This window comes from Rhipicephalus sanguineus, chromosome 1, assembly GCF_013339695.2.
Source record: "Rhipicephalus sanguineus isolate Rsan-2018 chromosome 1, BIME_Rsan_1.4, whole genome shotgun sequence".
Classification (NCBI taxonomy): domain Eukaryota; kingdom Metazoa; phylum Arthropoda; class Arachnida; order Ixodida; family Ixodidae; genus Rhipicephalus; species Rhipicephalus sanguineus.
The window spans coordinates 256,091,755-256,111,918 of NC_051176.1; the positions used below are offsets into that span (position 1 = coordinate 256,091,755).

The window sequence follows — 20,164 nt, forward strand, 5'->3', positions numbered from 1 at the left end:
TCCCGCCACGTTACCTGTCATGGTTTTTCGAAATGTTCCTAGGTATGGTCACCGTGTGCTACATACTTGCATGGTCATGTGAGAGGGCTGCCATTTTTGCTGCACTTAGAGTTTCATCTCTGCTCTTGTGGGGAGCAGTCATGCTACTCTGCTTTTGTCTTCTTCAACAGCTGCACTTCAGTATGCTCACTAAACTGATGCAGGAATATTATAGAAACTTGTAATGTTATGTTACTATTGAAACATATTGGAACCTGAACATAACAAAAGTTCACAATGTGACAAAGTGCTGCAAGTATGAGTTTGTTTATTGAGGTTTAACTGTATATTGTATGATATGGTGGCAGTGTGAGCAGTATCCACGCACATTCATACCCGTAGAAAGGAAGATGGCAGTTGCAAAAGGCTGTGTTGTATACAATTAAGGTGGCTATGAATGGTGTGGTTGTATGTCTATTTTAGTCATAAATGTGTAAGGTCTTATGTCAGTTTTATTTATTTATTATTATTCTTTATTAATTTAGTTATTTGTTTTATTTTTTATTTTTTGCAGTGCTTTTGGAGTTGACCCTTTTATGTGGAGCAGCTTGGGGCAGTTTGATCAACGTGCACTCTGCTCCGGCTTGCCATCTAGTCAGAGTGACTGCATGTCTGGTGGCTTCTGGTCATCAGGGGAAAGACAAGGGTATGTTGAAAGTCCCCTTGCATGCAGCAGTTTATCATCTCGTCTTGACTGTTTTTGTGTTCTTCCCTGTAAGAAATGCTGATGTTATTACCAATGTTGTTCAGTATAGACAATTTTAGTAAGACATATGGCACCACCACCTTGGGTTGTTAAGGGGAGATGCGGCTCGAATACACTTTTTTTATGTTCATCCTAGAGCAATGAAACTTGGGGTATTTGTAGAGGTTTTTATGCTGATTTGAAATATATAATTAGTTTTCTTGTACCATATATTACCGATTATAAGTCGACCGCCCAACTTGCAACCCCTTCTAGGGGAAAAAAAAGTTGACTCCGAACACAGCCTCATGCTGCGGCCATAGCTCACCAATAAGTTTTTCAGAAGAGGGAGTGATGCAAAGAAACATTTATTTGCCCGTGAAACATTGCTTACGACTCGTCGTCGCTTGAGAGAAGGATGCAGTCACGGTCATTGCCATCGTGTGAGCCACTGCTGCTGCTCTCCGTCAGAACGGGTGCCGGTGGTACTGAGATGTCGCACGTGGAAAACGCCGCACGGACCATGTCAGTTGGCAGTCCATACCAGGCATCGTTGACAGTACATGCTTTTGCTTCAATATCCTCTTAGCAAACACTCAGGCTCTTGCTTCTCTGGTCGTGAACCCAATCTCGAACTGCCTCCTCAACGGCAGGGTATCGTCCAGACTTCGGCCCGCGAAAGGAACGGCGTGTAGCAGTGCACGCTAAGATCTTGGTCCTTTGTTTTCTCCATTCCCTCACACACTTTCTGACACATCAAACTTGCGCCCTGCTTCAACGTTGCTTTCCGACTCTGCGGAGAAGATCGCTTGCCTCTTGAAAGCAGCGCTGTACTGTTGCCGGCGTAGCGGTGGCATCTTGGCGTCCGTTTGGCAGTGTTGCAAATCGCACACACCACTGCTCGCAAGCGAAGCGAAATGCAGAAATGGCGAACAGGCGTGAGTGCAAAAAGACGAGAAGAGGCGAAGATGCTTGTGGGCTCATGTGACTGGTCGTGTGGTTTAGTTCCCCGCGAAGTGTTGCCAGCCCACACGGCGCTGCCAGCTTTTCTGTGGAACGCCGATGGTTTGTCAACGAATCGTTTCTATTGTATGAAAACAAAACTGCAGGGCGCATCGCAAGATGAATTCCTCTTTATTCAAAGAGCATCGTTCGCCCTCTACCAGAGGTTTGAAATGCTGCTTTCAAGATTGTGTTTCCCAAGCAGTTCGCATTAATGCCGCGCGGCGGTGATTTTTAAACGCGCTCAGTAGTTTCGCCTCGCATGGTTTCGCTATTCGCAATGCCCATAGACTGTCGCGCCGCCAAGCGGAATTCAGGAGCGTCCTCTCGAGGAGGGTTAGTAGACGACAAAATGGCAGCACTACGCAGTCGCTCCCTTGTTCGGCTGTGCTAACCTCAGTGTTAACGCGTTGGCAAGGAAGGAACACTACGACTTGGCATGTTCCCTGCATCAGTGAACAAACCGGGCCCTCCGTGACACGAGAAATCTGATTCGTTCTTGCGAGGCGCGAAGTTTTCGTGAAAATACGTGGCGACTCGCGCTTTCAATGTTTATAGCCCACAGAGTACGCATACTGTCAGCTTCGCGAGGCTTCCTGTAGCCACGTAGGTTAGTTGAATGTTATCGTCTGACATATTCAGTTGAAGCTCACCCTGTTTTACTTGTATATAGCATTGTTCAGTGTTTCTTGTAGTGCATGAATCCCATAACACTGTACGCGGGAGGTCGCGCCGGCTCGCGATGTGCTCTTGTAAAACTGAGCGATCTCAAGTTGTCGATACATTAAAATATGCCTCTATCCTTTGTCAGTAAAGCGCTGTTACTAATCGTGCGAGCGACGTTTCAATCATTCGAGGACGCGTCTGCTCCACGCCTTTCGTGGAGCGAACGCTTTCCACGCCGTCCTTCGCCAGTGTGTGGGTTTCATAGCCAGCGCTGCGCCGCTTGTTTTTGTACGTTTGTTGATAGGTGGCAGCACACTGCAAGCGATTTGCTCGTTGAGCGATCTGCTGGCGAAATGTTCTCCGCGCCCAAACCACGACCTCCTCTAGAGGAGGTCGTGACCCAGACATCCCTGTAATTGTAAACGTGGTGACGCGGAGTGGTCGAAGTTGTTCGGCGGAGGAAATTCTTCAGATTGCTTTCAGAAGTGATGTTGAAAGAAACCATCTTGACGACAAGGATTTTTCACTGGACGTAGAAGACTGTGAAGGCACTGAGAGGGACAGCGACGGTGAACGATCAGCTGCTAACTCACGAGGAGCGAGTTGCACTTCACGTCCCCTCGTGCGTTAATGTTCTTTCACGCTCGTAAGTCGCTTTGATTGTATTTAAGGTTTAATATCCTTGAGCGAGATCAAAATAAAAGCATAGTTCCTATTGTGCATTGCATGTACCAATTATTGTGGATATTATGGAGCGCCGCATGCCGCCAACACGCTCGAGCTCGACCAGAGAAGCGAAATGGTTAGAGCGTTGGAACGTGCAGTCACAGCCACAATCCACGCCTCTCGGCTAACTTCCTCGACGTTGCGAAAAAGATACGTGTGCATTCTTTTCGATATTCGTGTTTCGATCGTGCTGATCGAGCCTGCAACGTGCGAGTGAAGTGAATTGCACACGGCTAGAGTCTCAGCATGGCTGTGACACAAGCGCTACTGAATGGGAAGTTAAATGCTTGTGTTCCGTTGAAGACGTAACTCCGCGTTCCCGACTGCACAAGTAATGACGACGGCGTATTATGTTTGCAAACAATCACCACGTTAAACGTGCGGTCCCGTGCAGCAGCGATGGCGCTACTCGCTGGCGGCCTACTACTGCGGCAAATCCGTAAGGCAGCCTCGGTACAACGTATCTATAAACGTTGGCTCGGTACGTACTACCTCGGAGTGCCGTTCTGCTCATACGTCAATTTTAGTTCATGCAGTTTTATGTAGCACGCACAGGATTTCGCAAAGCATCGTTATGCATGGTAACGGAGCTGAAATATAACCTTTCACACCACAGCAAATAATTAGGTGGCGAGTACTTCGCACTTTCCATGGTTTGGGAAAGTAGTTTAGTCTCATATCCAATTCAGCACAGCTCATGACTTCATCCGGTGAAAGTGGCACGGGCCGTACGTCCGCACGTGCTATCTGTTCCTATGCTAACAAACGGGTTGACCCTCCTCCTGGCGCCATCTTGAAAAGCACGGCGCGCCACCTATAGTTCGTGGGCATTGCGAATAGTTTCACAATCGTCGTGCCAGATCGCCAAAATATCCGGCTCCGGAAGCGGCATGCGCGCGTTGGGAGATAGCTGTTGCCGCGACTCCGCTGCCTCTGCGGCTGATGTTATTGATGCGTCGAACAGCAGGAAATCCGAGGACAACGACCTTTCGTCGGACCTCACAGATAAGTCGACTTTACGATTCCGCGTATAGGTCTACCCCCGAACTTTGAAAGGTCATTTTATGAAAAAAACGTTGACTTATAATCGGCAATATAACGGTAAGTTGCATACATTTTGTTCTGCACCATGACAAATGTGTAAAACATAGGCCTTGTAGCCCCTCTATTTCGATCCTTAAACTTCTATATATTTTGACAATTGATGGCTCATATTGCTTCAATTGAACTGTAGAGTGCCGAAAACTATCCAGAATGTGCATATACAGTCGCCGACCGTTTATTCGGACGCTGAAGATTCGGACATGCTCGTTTATTCGGACACCTTCGCGGCACCGCCACTCGTCCCATTGAAGTAATGTAAACTCACGACCGAAAATTCGGACGCCCCACAGCCCGCCGTTCGATTTTTCGGACTCCGGCTGGCTGATCGAGTGCGACATTGAACACCTTGATATGGTGGCTAGAAGGAGAGGTGTCAGCATTGGCGCGCCGGAGAGGGAGCGAGAATTCATCCAGATGCGGCGGCGTTGTTGTCGGCTCCGAGATGCCCGTGCGCGCGTAGCAACCGCTTTTCTGGCTTTTCGTTGCAACTATTTCACGCTACCATGCGGATTATAACAAACGCTAGCTGGCACATTTCTGGCGGCTCGCTGCAAAGCGTACATTGGCACTGAAAACTAATGTTTTCAATTTACTTCCTTGTATATCAGCTACGCTTGCCACTCGCACCCCGAAGCGCTGGAAGATAGGGAATCAAATGAATGACTTGCCGTGAGCTTGACACCAAAACAACGTCCGTGCAGTTTTCACTTTGATGCCACAGTGTTCTCCGTGACGTCTCAATGCACGTAAAGGTATCAGCAACCATACTTGAATGCGTTATTTTAGTAGGGGTGTGCGAATAGTGACATTTCATCTCGAATCGAATTCGAATCGAATAGTGGCGAAAAATATCGAATAGTACGTATATTTACATGAAACTAGTACCGCCAGTTTCTGCAAGACAAAGGAAGAATCGGGGACGCTATGGGTTGATGGCAGCTTTATTACGTGCTTGTTCGGAAGTGTATTTTTATTCTGCTTTTCTGGGCGCGCAGGCATGTTGATAGAAAAACCGTCACTCCAGTTAGCCGGGGCCCTCTCAATGGCTAAAAAAAGGGGGTACGGTAGCTAGTTTTTTTCCCTATGGTCGCGGAATACGGCTTCAATTGTGCTCCATCTGTGGTCGCGCAATACTGCTTTATCTCGATGCATACTCGGGGCCCAACAATCTTCGGGCGCTCGTTCACAGCAGTGTTTCAACTACGCGCCGAAGTGATGGGAGTTCTTGAACGAGTGGTGCGGTGCGGCAGTGACGACCGCACAGTGGGAACAAATTTTCATATATGAATCCAATCTCTGAGGGTTTCGAGGGCCGAAGTCGGAATGTAATACGTCGCCTGCGGCATACGCGACCGAACTAGGCAAGGGAAGTGCATGCCTTCGTTTCAGAGGCAAAGTTGTGAAGAGCTTGACAGTTTTCTCATGTTTCTTTTTTTTTACGTGTGCAAATTACATGATCACCTTTGAAATAAACATGCGCTCGCTTTTGTACCAGGATATCGGTGAAAGTTTTAACGAAAGGCCTACAGTACCGATGTTAGCGTTAGTTTTATCCACTCCACCCTAGCCAAGTTGCATCTTTGTCGCGTTTTAGATATTCGTCCTGTCGAATTATTCGAGACTTTGAATACGAGCTATTGAATACGAGCGAATTATTCGGTTAGGTATTATTCGATTGGAATTCGAAACTCTAATATTCGCACACCCCTAACTTTTATTACTTGCGCATCGAAAATCAAGGTCTATTTGTACAAGCAAGACATTTATTTTGACACACTCTTACAATGCATCCAGGTGCAAAGCAGTGTCTTTGCTGTTTACACACCATTGTCGTCACTGTGGCATGGTCACATCAATATGTACCGATACCGAACAAGTTCACATTGGCACACCGCAGACCAGGGGCGTAGCCAGAAATTTTTTTCGGGGGGTTCAACCATACTTTATATGTATGTTCGTGCGTTCGTTTTATGTGTGCGTGTATATATACACATGCAAAATTGAAAATTTTCGGGGGGGGGGGGGTGTTGGGGGGTGTTGACCCCCCAACCTCCCCCGCCCCCCCTTGGCTACGCACCTGCCGCAGACGTTGCGAGAACATGTGCAAGTGAGGAAACATGCGGCTCCGGCGGTCGGCGGGTGTTCTCGACAGATCTCAGTACTGACGTGCGCGCCGCCCCGCGGCGGCATGAAATACCAGCACGCCTCATTTCACGGCGCAGCCGAGACGATGCTGACACCTCTCCTTCTAGCCACCATAACCTTGACAAGCTGTCAGCAATGTTTGCAATATTTTTGCTAGGTTGCCAGCACTGAAATGTTGTACTGGCTATAACTGGAGATCGTGCCAGTGTCAAAAATCCACGCGGAAATTACCGATCTCGAAGGGTATGTTTCTTGGCTACATGTAACGGCTGTCTTTTGGCTTTAGCCAGTCAAGTATCCATTGACCGGCTACCACGGCCAAACAGCAGGCCAAGCCAAGCCAAGATTGGAATCGGCTCGGTGCGTCGTTTTGAGGTGAATGACAGTGCGTACAAGTACGACGCAGATCCTAATTCGGACAAAGAGAGTACAACAGAAGCGCTGCAACATCAACTAGCCCAACGTCGTTTCCTTTTGGCGTGTGAGGATTTGCGTTGTCAGATGTTTCTGTGGCTAGGCCTCATCTGTGTCCCGAGCTTAGTCTCACTCCCCTGTTGCTTGGCGTGAGAGGTGTTGCTCCGACGCCGCCCGTTCCATGTGTGCCGTCGGAACTAAAGAAACGCGGCAACTACGAGGCCCTGACGATGGCGAAAGAAGCGGTGAATATTCACCAGGCGGAAGTTGCTTGGGAGTTTTCGCCGAGTTGGGCGATGAGATCATCCATCAGCTACTTGAACCAGCGCATGTGGACAGCGACTGCCGTGATGACGCACCTCCCACACCACAGCCATCAAATGTGGATTTAGCGTAGGCTGTTGCAGTGCTATTGCCGACCCGCAGGGGTGGCCAAACATTGGCTGAAATACAGGCCGTCTTGGTCGCGCGGAAGCGTACGTGTGTACAGACGCGCACTGACAAGTTTTTGCGGCCGCCGGGCCAATAAAAGTGCTTTTTTCTGGTGAATCCTTTTTTTCGGACTCCCGATTATTTGGACTTTTCGGCGGTTCTCGCCGAGTCCGAATAAACGGTCGGCGACTGTAAAAACATTTACTGGACGTGAAAAATTCAAACATGGGAAGTCCATATTACCCAGACCCCAGTAAATGTTTACTTGCAAATTTTTTAATATGCATAACATAATATTGAGGTTTCGAGGAGATAACTGCACTCCTTTCACATTAGAGAAAATTTGGGCAAAATTTCATGCAGATCTGAGCACCAGAAGTACCAAAAACAAGAGGGGCACGTTGAAAAAGTTGCCAAAAAGTGTGTTTTGAGAAAAATGAAGTTTAAAGTTAAAGTTGGATGTTTGTTTATGAAAGAGGTAACGAAATCCGATCAAAATTGCACACAAAAGAGCTAACTTGTTTTTCTAGTAGCCACGGCCACTAAAATGAGCCAGCGCCCTAAGTTTCTCCTTCACAGCTCTTTCGAGCAGAGTAGCTATTGCGTGTGCTCCCGCTGCCGTAGGTTCTGCTTGCGATCGGTCCATTACTCGCCGTCCCTACGCTGGCCTCCCCGCTCGAAGCAACTCGCCACAACGTATACGTCATTGAAAGAATACTTTCGGGGCACTCGCTGTTCTCGCATTGCAGTTCCAGAAACGACGCCTTTGCGTTTGTAAGCTGGTTCTCAGACGCATATTCCCGAACGGTGACACGTTGGACACACTGCACCGATCATGAGGATGTTCAATGCTGTTATGTCAACGATCAAAGAAGACTCTTTCTACCGTGATCTTTCTTCGTCGCCGAAGAGTCCGATCTTCTCTTTGAGAGGCACTGACATACTTGAACGCCACGGCAAACTCTTCGGAAGCATCTCCGTCGCTAGGCCTCGTGGCAGCAGGCGCACTTGCCGTTCGGCGAGTGCTTGGCTTTGATTTGCACCGGCGTCCTCGAAACTTGTTCACCGAGTGATACTTCACTGGCCGGTGACTGCGCTTGCTACGATTCTCTTCGTCCATGACGAAAATAAATACGCGAGAGAAACATTCAGCTGCGCAGCTCGATGAAACACGGACCCTGCAAGCAGGCTTCACAACACGCAAAGCATGCAGCAGCCAATGGCGGTCCCCGATCCGTACCACGTGATTTAAAAGCCAATCGCAGCGCTCGAAAAGCGCGGCAAAAGCATGCTTTCTTTATAATTTATTGCGCGTCTGCAGCGTGGGAAACTGTGGTTATTTGAAGATCTCCTCATGCGATCCCCAATGGCGAGCGGCCGCGCGTTAAGTCGAACCCGGGTATATCGAACTCGCCAAAAAACGTTTATTAGTTCGATATATGGCATAATTCGATATAGGCCCGCTATAGGATTTTGACACAAAGGCACATAACAATAAGAAAAGTACTTTATTAATATGGTGGCTTACTTGCGTGCCCTACTTTGGAACAAAATAGTCCTGGATTTTCTTCTGTGTCAACGACTTCGCTGCCTGCGACAGCACACACGCCTCCACGTTGTCCAACGAGTCGGAGCAGCTGAGGCTGCAACCTTCCACATTCACGCAATAGCGCCGGATCAACACAAGTGCACTAATCACTTCGGAGGATGTAGGCAATGGGCCATCGTCAATTTCCTTATTGTTGTTGCTTTGGCTCGTGGTCGGCACGACGTCTGCAACGTAGTCCTCATCTTGTAGCTCACCCATGATGGCGACATCATCGTCCGCACTGACGAACATGTCGAATGTCGATCCGTCGATAGCTCCCGGGAACTCTGCCAGCTCGCTCCAAACTTTGGCGGAAACACCTATGGTGTTTTCAGTGCTGTCATCGGAATTTGGGGTGTCATCACCAGGCATGCAGAAGCCGGCACGCCTAAAGCAGTTCTGGATCGTCTCCTTCGTGACATCTGCCCACGATCTACTCAACATAGAAAGAGCTCCGAGCAAGTCGATCTTAAGCTCCCTGCCGACACGAAGGTTCACAGAGCACCAACAGGCAACACCACCAGCACGGACCACACTGAATGAGGACTCGAGGAAAACAGGCAGCAGCAGGCACACAAGCATAAACAAAGAAAAAAATGGCGCTCACTTCTACCGCCTCTGTACCTCGGAGAAAGCACGGCGGCCTCTGATTGGCTGTAAGCGCTGCGAGCGGGCCAGGATCATTTCTTGCAGGGGGGTGTTCGCCCGTGCACAACCGGGTCTAAACCACTTTTTCTAGGGTGGCGCCGGCAGTTTTCCCCGCCACCGCGAGGGAAAGCCAACTTGCTGGGGCACTTTTGAGGCACATGGAGTTTGATATATCGGTTGTCGTTGCTATTTTCGTTCGATGTAACAGTAACTTTTGCTATATATTTTCAATGTAAATTTACCGTGTTTAGAAATTGTTCGATATACGGGATAATTTGATATAAACGGGTTCGATATAGTCGGGCTCGACTGTATCGGCGAGCGGCCACGCGTTATCGGCCGCGAGGCGCTAGAAGACGTCACCCTTTCGGTTAAGATTAACAGCCACCTTGTGCTCTTTAGACGCAATTTTAATGCATTTCCAGATGAGTCTCGACTGATTTTTATTTTCGGAACAGTGGAGATACTAATCTTAACAAAACAGGTGAAAACAAAAGATCTATAATTTTTGAAAAAACTCGCGTTTTTTGACCCGTATCTTTCCTTAAATGAATGTTTTCTTATTTTTGTATATCACAACGCAAATTGATAAGGTCAGGAGACGTCGAATGCACCAACCCAACCATTTTTATGTGTGTACATTCACCGTTGTACCCTTCGTTTAGTTCTTCAAGACACCAAACGGCAAGCTTAACAGCCCAGTACGGCAGCACCAAAACCGGTCCATAAAATAGTCTATACAGTCGAACTCACTCCAAGATATAACGATCAATCGGTTATAATAACCATATTTCGGTGCACCTACGATTTTCCTATGCTACCCATTGAAATTGTGTCTACATATAGTGAACCTTTTTCAAAGCCTCCTACTTTTACAACGAACACTTCAGACACGGTCACGGTAAAAATATGGCGTATACGAAGCGAAAAAAAAGTTAAAGCAGCCCTTTTGAAGCATGAGAGAGGCGCGCACTCGCGCGTGCTCCGCTCCAGTTTACTTGTGACGAAGACACCCTACATCTGCGCAGAGCACTACACGCTGATTTCGGACGCTGCGAGCAAGATTGCTCACTTTCCTGGCATTTATTCAGTGGCAGAATGGCAGTGACGAATAAAAAAAAGAAAGAAATAGGCGGCAGCATGAAGCCTTGCGGTCAGCTTTTGCACGGCAACCTTTTCTGGCGCCGTTCTCTGCAGCTACGACCGCATACGATGAACCTATGCTTTGGAACGCAAGAAGCCATAAAATGCAATAAGCGATGACCGCGATAAATAACTTTTCCGCGCATACAAGTTCACGTCGTCGACGCCACAATGTGCCACAAAATGTCTTTCGTCTTTTTGGTAACGGCAGGGACCGGCCGATCAATAGGGAGTTTTCGAATAGGGGCCTCAAAAGTTCGGGGCCCCAAAGCCCTTTGCGTGTGCTCGCTTTGGGTCAAGCAGGAGCTACGAGTTTTTGAATAGGGTCTGTGGCACTTAGGACACTCCCCCTATTCTAGGCCACTCTTCTCTTGGCCAAGAGCCGTCGCTTCAGTGGGTGCCTTCATGTTTGTTTGACCCAAAGCTTTTGGAGTAGGCTTTGGGGCTCCCGCTAAATTCGTGAAATAGCGTCCCGAACGTAAAACCCAAACGCTGTTTGGGTCTCGCGCATGCGCAGTGGCCTCGATGCTATTTCTTTGGGGCCCCAGAACATTTGGGCCCCCTATTCGAAAACTCCCTAATGATTACGACTTCTGCGCGATTGCACGCTGATTCCTTCACGGATAAGCATGAGAAGAGAGCGAAGGCGATGCGGCGGCTGGCGATGAACGTGCCATTATGACTTATCGCTGCCGACCTTATCACAGTCATCTGCAGCTGTCGGCTCGGCTGCACGTGTGGCGTACACTGTTCGGATTGACGGCGGTACAAGCCGTACAAGTATGCGATGCTGGCGTGCGCAAGTTCGCTGCCACCGTGCCGTGCGAGATTAAGTGCGCATCGCTTCATAAAAACGAAAGGAGCTCACTGGTGTTGAGCGGCACGGGCACCGAGAAACGTCGATGCACTTACAGCGAGCGTGTACTGCGTGTTTTATTAGGCGACAACACAAGTGCGCCGCACCTGTCGTGCAAGACCGTCAGAGCATCGCGGAGACGTAGAGTGCACATAGCTTGCAAAATGCTTGTCTTCGCCACGTTGAACGAACAGGCTACTCGCCGCACCCGTGCACGTGGTCCGGAGTGAAGCGGGCACGAACAGCGCACGAATGCGTGTAATACAGCATGTGGTCCAGCAATAGCGATGGGAGCCGAGTAGGCAATGCGCTGCGTGCAACTATCCAGGGATGGTCGGCTCCACGGCTAAACGGTGTCGGTTCACTGCAAAGGCGGTTTATTTCACTCGTGCATGCAGCGGGTGTCGCTTCACAACGCGAAAAGGTCTAACTTCTCACCGGAGGGGTTGTTAGCACTTTTCAATAAAAATGCGCAGAAAAAAAAAGGTGGCTTGGTCGCTAAGTGCATGTTTTTGAGGGCGAGTCCCTTTACAACGAACTACTTATATAACAGCCAGTCTTCGCAGCACTTTCGAGTTCGTTATAAATGGGTTTGACTGTACTACGAATCTAAGCACACACACTAAGCACAGTAGAACCTCGTTGATACATTCTCGAAAAAAAACGCAGAAAATAAACGCACCATCCGAATCGAGTAAAAATTGAGTCTGACAAGCCCATATTGAGGGGCAAGGGCAAAAAACATTTATTTCTCGAAAAACAAGGAGGGACTGTTCAATTTCCGAACTCCTGGCACCTCGCTGGCAGCCACAGGTCATCTAGCTAGTTCGGGTCCTGACCGGAAATAATGTTGTGGTCACGTGTGTTGAAATCCCGGGACAACCCAAATATTGCCATATCGAACTCTGGGACAACCAGCGTAAACGTAAAGAAACGCTACCACCGTGTCAGCAGACGAAACTTTGCACCGCATGAGCGTAGGTTCTTTCTGCATTGCCGCTTGGAAATATGGGGCTAGGTTTGCCGAAGAGTGGAAGTGATATTCTCGAGCATACGCATTTGGGATACGATCACGTACGTTCGCAAGATCACACGCAACTCGCCCCATCCAAGAAGAAAACTACCGCCCCGCTAATAGCTTACCAAGCTCAACTCTTCGCAGTGCATGTAACAGTTCCGGTACAACACGATTTGCGAAATCTCACGAAAGTGATAAGCGTCCCCGAAAGCGACAGCTCTTCGCGGCTATGCATACTACGTCGCACACTCGCACTGATCAGTTTGCGTTCTGTCTTAACTTGAGACATGTGCTGTTACATTTGCTGCCACTCGTAATCGCACCATCTCGCACGGCGGAATGGGCTTTAAAAGATAACGCCCGGCATAATGGCAACCGAAGGTGAAGTCCCCAAGCGCCCGCACTGCAATCTGTCGAGTCCTCACAAAGATGGCGGCGAGCGCGCATCGTTGACATCGCCTCGTTTTGGCATCTGATAACCAGAAACCTCCCAGATATCTTCCAGAACAAATCTTTTCTGGCAGCTTCTGACGACCCGCTGGTAGGCAGAATTGCCCAGCCAGAGAAATGCACCGACTGGAATTGCGCCGGGTGGAGCAACCCAAAAACAAATGCGCTTTGGGAGAAAAGTGTGGGGGAAATTATCGGCCATATTCACTGGGCACAATGGCGGCGTTGCTATGGTTACGGGTCGCGGCATGTTGTGCAGCGGTGGCGATGCGGCGGTGGCATGTGCGTTTCTGCGGCAAGCCGTTTGAAGATCTTGACGGCCAGCGTCGCCGCCTGCCTTTGGGTTGGTGTGTGGTTGACAGAGAGTGGCGATCGAGCAATTCGGAGAAGACACGGAGGGGACGATCGAGCAATTTGGAAGAGACGTGGAGGGGACAATAATGCAAAGCAGAGAAAGCGCGGAGGGGGGAAAGCACTGCGCAGAAGCTGCCGTCGCCATACGGCGGCTGTCTGCCACTTCGCGCTCCGGGAGAAAAGTGTGGGGAAAATTATCGGCCATATTCACTGGGCACAAGGGCGGCGTTGCTATGGTTACGTGTCGCGGCGTGTTGTGCAGCGGCGGCGGCCATGTGCGTTTCTGTAGGTCTTGTACCGAACCGTGGTGGACTGGAGGAGCGACAGCCTCCATTCTTTGCGCCGCATTGTTAGTTCCCCCGGCTGTTGTAGCCATGGGGTCTGAACAAAAGTGTGTGGAACGAGTGTGCATCTATGTACCGTGCTACTGATGAAGGATTTGCAATGCTCAGCAAGATCGTGCCAAGTGCTACAGAAAATACTTTTTTTTAAAGCCGTTTGAAGATTTTGACGGCCAGCGTCGCCGCCTGCCTTCGGGTCGGTGTGTGGTTGACAGAGAGCGGCGATCGAGCAATTCGGAGAAGACACGGAGGGGACGATCGAGCAATTCGGAAGAGACGCAGAGAAAGCGCGAAGGGGGGAAAGGCATTGCAGAGGAGCAGCCGTCGCTGCGCGGCAGCTGTCTGCCACTTCGCGCCTCACAAGTACACGGGAGGGCCCTTTTTGCACACCTGAGTGAGAGTTTCTGACTGCAAAACACCATACGACCGTACTTTTCCACGGTGCTGAATGTTGCTGCTGAATAATCGTATTTTCCGGGAACGTATTAACCGGAACGTATTACACACAGCTGTATTGGGTTATTTTTAATTTTCGCGATTTCGAGCGTAGGAGCCTGGGAATTGTACTAAGCGGGAACGTATCAACGAGGTTCTACTGTATTCCACTTGTGTACTCTTATTTGGTGTCTTACATCAACTGTAAACTACCATATTTACTTGCCTAATTAGCCTCCCAGATGTGAGCCATGGCCTTGCGAGGTTAAGATTCTAGAAAGTAGTGCTGGCACTTTTGGATGGGAACTCCTGGAAGCTTACAACATTATGAAGGGCATGGAGTGTATAAGCAATGCAATTGAACCTTGTTGATATGTTCCCGTTTTGTATGATTTCCCGTTGTCAGCATTCGTGACTTGTTATCTAGTGAAACTGCGCAATGTTTTAGGGAATTTGTATTGCACGTTTTCTGAGGAAGTACGTTTTCTCCCATTGAAAAAAATATATATATTTTTTTTTCCGAAAACGATTGAACGAAGTTCAACTGTACATCTATATGTATATCTCTTAGTGAGCTGAACTTTTTTATATGATGCTAGTGGCATAGCTGCTGCGTACATGTGCATTTTTTGTCTACCTGTGGTGGCATTGTTTTCAAAATAAATCAGTTGATGTTTAGCACTTGCTCTATGCACTGTCTTCTCTCTTTCTAAAGATTTCTAAATTTCTATCTTAGTGCTAAAGGTGCCTAGTGTGAATCGTTGGCTTGATTGGCACGGATACATATGTTCGGTTGCATGTGTCAATGTATTTCTGTTTCAGGTGGAGCAGCTTAGTAAGTGGAGAAAATGGAAGTTCCAGTGATGAGTCATCGTCAAATAATGGCCAGGATTCGGATACATTTCTAATGGGGCTCAACTTGGCAGGGAGTGACCTTGTGGCATCTGTTCGACAGAGGTATGCAGTGTTTTTTTTTTTTTAAATTTTTCTGTGGCATATTGTTGATTCCTGGTTATATTTGTTAATATTCAAGGCTGGGGGGGAATTGTAGGCACTATCAGTTTTGTAAAATGTGAGATAAAGTTTCATGTAGAAGTGTTTGTAAAGTCAAATCCGCATATATAAAGCTCCAAAAAAAATTGGGAATTAGATATATGGTATAATTTGTTATAAAGCTTTTAAAGAATTTATCTTATTTTTGGTGAGAATTTAGGTGCACAAGTTGGTTTCACAGCATTGCTTCGTGACAAAGCAAGAAAGCCAGCTTCACGACAGCATGATTTTTTTTAGTTTTTATTATTTTAGTTTTTTTTTATGTCGGCCTTGTTCTTTGATGTCGTACTCAGCACACTTCTTGGGATGCTGTATGCAGCGGCGACGTCAGACTTCTGTTCTCCACGTTTGACTGTGTTCATTATTGCCAGCTTCGTGGAGAACAGGAGGTTCTTCCATTTCACATGTTAACAAAGGGAGCGTAGAATCACGGAAAAGTGGCCGGTGATGCTGGCGACTGCGCACAACGGGCGCGATGACGAGGAGTCTTAGGAGAAAGTACGTTGTGGCAAGCGGTAGTTTCTACTTGCTCTGCGCGGTGCCCTCCTAATCACCCTGCTTGCTGTCCCAAGTATATGCAGGAAAGCCCCCTCTCGCGAAAAAAAGCCAACTTTTTTGTGAGGGACAGCCAACTTCTTGGGACGTTTCACACTGCCCATTGTTCAATGTATGAAGTGATCCAGCTATTTTTGCTCAATGTAGCCATAGTTTTTCCTATGCATTTGTGTTAAAGCATCGTCGTGTTTGAAAAAGGTTCGATACAAAGGATAATTTGATTTATCTGAGTTCGAAATAGTCGGGTTTGACTTTGTGACCGAACAGAAAAAAGAAGATAGTTTTCAGATCTCTAATGTGTATTGTTAGAAGAACAGCACCTACGAAGAAGTATTATTCATTAACACTGTCATGCTTGGGTCAGAACCAGAATGACCTTGATGGTGGCTGTTAACCCTTTGAGGGTTTTTGCTGTATATGTATGGTGGTGGTTTTCCATCCCGCAAGGTCTTTGTAGTACAGGAACGGTTTCGACTCTTTGTGTGAAATTACACACCATAATGATGATGTATGCTCACTGGTAGATGCTGCCACCTCCTAGGACTTACAAGAAGCGTTTTAAATTTTATTGTGCTACCTTCTTGCAGAGGTGAACAGAGCTGATTTTTAGCTTCAGTGTGTCGCATGGTCTTCAGCAGCACCCTTTCATGGTTTCGGTTTCGCCGTGTGATCGCAACTGAGACGCGCGAAACTTGATTTTTATCTTTATCAGCACTCCCTTGCAGGGGCGGCGGCAATTGATTTTCATCTTTATTGGCGCTGCTCTTCACTTGTTTATCACTGACACTCACGAGGTATTCTTGGTATTTTCGCTCTCCTTGTTTACTGACTTTCCTTCGAGTTCTTCAGATGCACGGTACAGCAGCGATATGGCCAGACACACTGCCCGTTTTCTTGATACTGACAGCGATCACTCTTCCGATACTGGTTTTGCTGAATTCACCGAGTTTGAAGTGTGGATTCGTGTTTCAAGGAATACCATACTCTAAAATGCTATTGAACATTTTGCAGTTCTGATTGATGCTGGCACCAAAATACTGTTCCTGATTTTTTTTTTTTTTTTACAATTTCTTCCCGACTTTGCCCATTTTAAACATTCAAAATCCACAATAAAGTAATTTGACCATATGGAAAAGTTTTTTCTTTTTTAATTTCGACCCTTAAAGTGTTCATCTTTTTGAGCTGGAAAATCTGTACACAGTGGACTCCCAGTAAACGGAAATCTCTCGAATGGAACTGCTGCATAAGGGGGGATGTAGCAATGGGAATGGTAAATATCATCAAAATTTTCCATTTTTCAGTTTATTTTCTTTTTTCGCAATGCCCAGACCATCTTTTATATCATGGTGAAATATTATAAGAAAATAAGAAGTAGAAGTTGAGAAAAAGGCACTTACTAGTGTGCTACCATGATAAAACTATGAGAAAACAGGGCTTTAGAAAATGCAAATCTTGCAGTTTTCCTTTGGCACAATGCTGCCATCTTGGCATCATCGTAAAGAGGAGAGATTGGAGGTCAAGGTAGCCATAATGTTGCATTTCTCCAATGAAAAATAAAACCAGCGTCCTTCCGAGTTCCATTTTCTTAGCTTTGAGCTCCATTTTCTTTGAGCTCTGTTTTCTCTGCTTTCATTTTATGTGCAGTTGCTGTCAGTCATCCTTGTGCCATTTAACAACAAATAAAGATATAACCATTCTGTTTTTTGCACTTAGATCTTGAAACATTGGTAAGTGCCATAAAGCTGTCCATATTTGTCTGCACATCATACAGATTTTTATAATTAGTCTTTCGTAAAAGTTGTCAGTAAGAAGATATGTACAGGTGATTTCAAATTTTTTGTGAGCTTGTTTGAATATTAAAAAATAAGCCAATAGCTTTACAGCACAGCGTGGGCCCTTGTGAATATCCTCATACAAAAATTTTGACGAACTTATGTCTAATTCAATGATTAATTTTGGGATGACAGTGAGACTCTATCAAGTGTTGTAACTCAAAAACTACAACGGATAGCTCAAAACTGATTTCAGTTATGATATCAGCATAACAAATCACATCTGCATACCAAATTCCATCACTTTATCCCCGTAAATAACCAAAATAGTTTTCATTGCCACATCCCCCTGCTTAGACAGAACTGCCTCTAATATAATTGGTTTCGTATTTGGATGCTGCACCCCTGTTCATCTCTCAGTAAAAAGAACTGTTAAATGGAACACATTTTTCAGGTTCCATTCCTTCAGTGGTTGATGCAATGTGGTGACTGTTGATGCATGGTAATTCATCCATTGTTAATAAGAACCTGTTAATGAATTTTTAAGCTAATGCATTTAGCCAGCTTGTCATAATTAATCAATTGAGGCCAGCCATATGAGCATTGTGGGTATGGAAAAATTCACTTACCTGTGGAACTGCTGCACGATGAATTCCCCGGCCTTGGTGCACACAAAACCGAAACCAGGCAGAGAAGTGCATGCACAGCGGCATCCTTCGAGATAATGTTGCTACTTGCGTCGCAAAAAGGCAGGCACACAGTGCTCTGCTACTTCACAGTTTTGATGACTAAGCTACATTATGCTGATGGTGCTTCAAAGGGCTGATTTCCCGCCGTTTGATTGCATAAGCAGCAACGGCCCCTTGAGCAGAGATGGGCAAACGGGCTCATTTTTGTTTTCCTCCCTCACCCACCAGTCACATTCTCACCTCACCCTGACTTCGAAAAACTTGTGTTCCCTCCACTGCCCTCAACTTCAACACAAAAAATTTGCCCACTCTCCTTTGCCCTCACACTCTTGTTGAAAAGGCTACCACCTGTCGGTTGCCTTTGGTTTGCTTGAATATCTACTAAACCATTTACGCTTTTATGAACTTCCATGAATATTTTGTGTCCTATGACCTTATAGATGTTGCTAAGGGTGTTTGTGAAATACCTGTTGCATAAAAAGTCATCGTTCTCATTAATGATCTATTAACATTTCAAAATGTGTAATTGCTGCCATTTCACATTCTTCAGGAGGCACAGCAGTAGCGATGGACCGCCTGAGGGCTTACACAATGCACTCGACAGTTTGTCAAACACAGATGGTGGACAGGTAAGCCCTCCTTTTTTTTGTGTGTGTGTGTGTGTGTGTGTGTGTTCGTGTGTGTACAAATGTGCTCGGCATTTGGTAGTATGCATTACTTTGGTAAACAGTGTAAAGCTGTTATTTTCGTAACCGGTGCGAAGCTGTCAATGATACATCATTAGATAGCCATACATTTCTGCTAAGCACGTGGAAAGTTACGAAAACAGATACAGTGGTACATTGGCCGCTTAAGCCGTAGTTTCATTTTAGGGCAGTTTAGATGTATACCCTACTGAATGTCCATACTCTAATGTATTCGCTGAATGCTTAAGGGGGACGTGGCTTTTGGTACCAACTTTCCTATTCCTTCATGGATTTTGATGAAAATTGGCACACTTATTGGAAATGTCTTATTAACCCTTTGCGGTCCGTTGTCGGGCAGCGCCCTACAACGCAACACGGCCGTAGCGGTCCGCTATCGGGCATCACCCGACAACGGTGTTCGTGGTTAAAACTTCGCTGTTTTCTCACTGTGAGTCGCACACATTTTTTGTATACACTCCGTTCGGGACCTATAGAGGGCGCCTTGAAAGACGCACGCAGCGCCACTTGCGATGCGGCGAGCGTGCAACGTTGAGAGCCTTAGCAGACAACAGTGCTTAATTGCTTTGACAGCTATTGGGGTGCAAGCGCCCGTGGCTGGTGCGTTAGTGCTTCGGGCTGGATTTAAAGATATCGTAGTGGGATCGTTCTTCCGCGATGCCACCATTAAAAAAGGGGAAGACCTGCACGAGAGTGGCCACGTTTTTGACGTGAGTGAACGCTTTGCTACGGCGTCGTCAGTACTGACGGCTATATGCGTGCATCAGGCGTGCGTCACACAAAAGGCTTACTCCATAGCTATCGAGGTAAGCTGTCATTCTTTCATGCTTAGAATACAGTCAACTGCCGATTTTTCGGACGCCCGATTTTCCGGACATGCTCGAAAATTCGGACGCTTTCGCGGCACCGTCACCAGCCCCATAGACTTCAATGTATTAGAACGTCCAAAATTTCGGACGCTGAAGCTATCCCGCGTCCGATTTTTCGGACTTTCTGCCCAAATTGCAGGTCCGAAAGGCATTATTTGAAGTCCCCACCTCTGCCGCGTCTATTATCTCGTAGGTTCGAACCAGCGCTTTCGCGAGTCGATCTGTTTGAGACAGTAGCAGAGTCCGAAAGTCAGCTTTGCCGCAATGCCGAAGCGTTATGGGGTGAAGCAGACCAGAAATTCGAAGGGGCCGCTATCGCGGCGCCGTGCGGCGATGTTACGGATAAGCAGTGAAAATGCGCGGAGGCGTGATGGCGGCAGCTGGCAAACGCGCCAGTACGGCTTAATCGCTGACGACTCTTACGATAAGCATCTTCAGTTAACTGCTCGGTAGTGCACGTGGCCTAGCGCAGTTGC

At 47.2% G+C, this 20,164-nt stretch overlaps 1 protein-coding gene across 4 annotated transcripts in view; it reads left to right on the plus strand.

Moving 5' to 3' along the window:
* The window catches only part of LOC119378420 (uncharacterized), a 78,147-nt gene that overhangs the window by 26,727 nt on the left and 31,256 nt on the right, over positions 1–20,164 (plus strand). For all 4 annotated transcript variants that reach the window (XR_007414613.1, XM_037647585.2, XM_037647586.2 and 1 more), the window contains 3 exons: positions 554–685; positions 14,869–15,003; positions 18,666–18,744. Coding sequence is in view for 3 of the 4 variants with exons in the window: in XM_037647585.2 (XP_037503513.1) it covers positions 554–685; positions 14,869–15,003; positions 18,666–18,744 (346 nt within the window). In the remaining variant the exon portion in view is untranslated. The remainder of the gene's footprint in view (positions 1–553; positions 686–14,868; positions 15,004–18,665; positions 18,745–20,164) is intronic.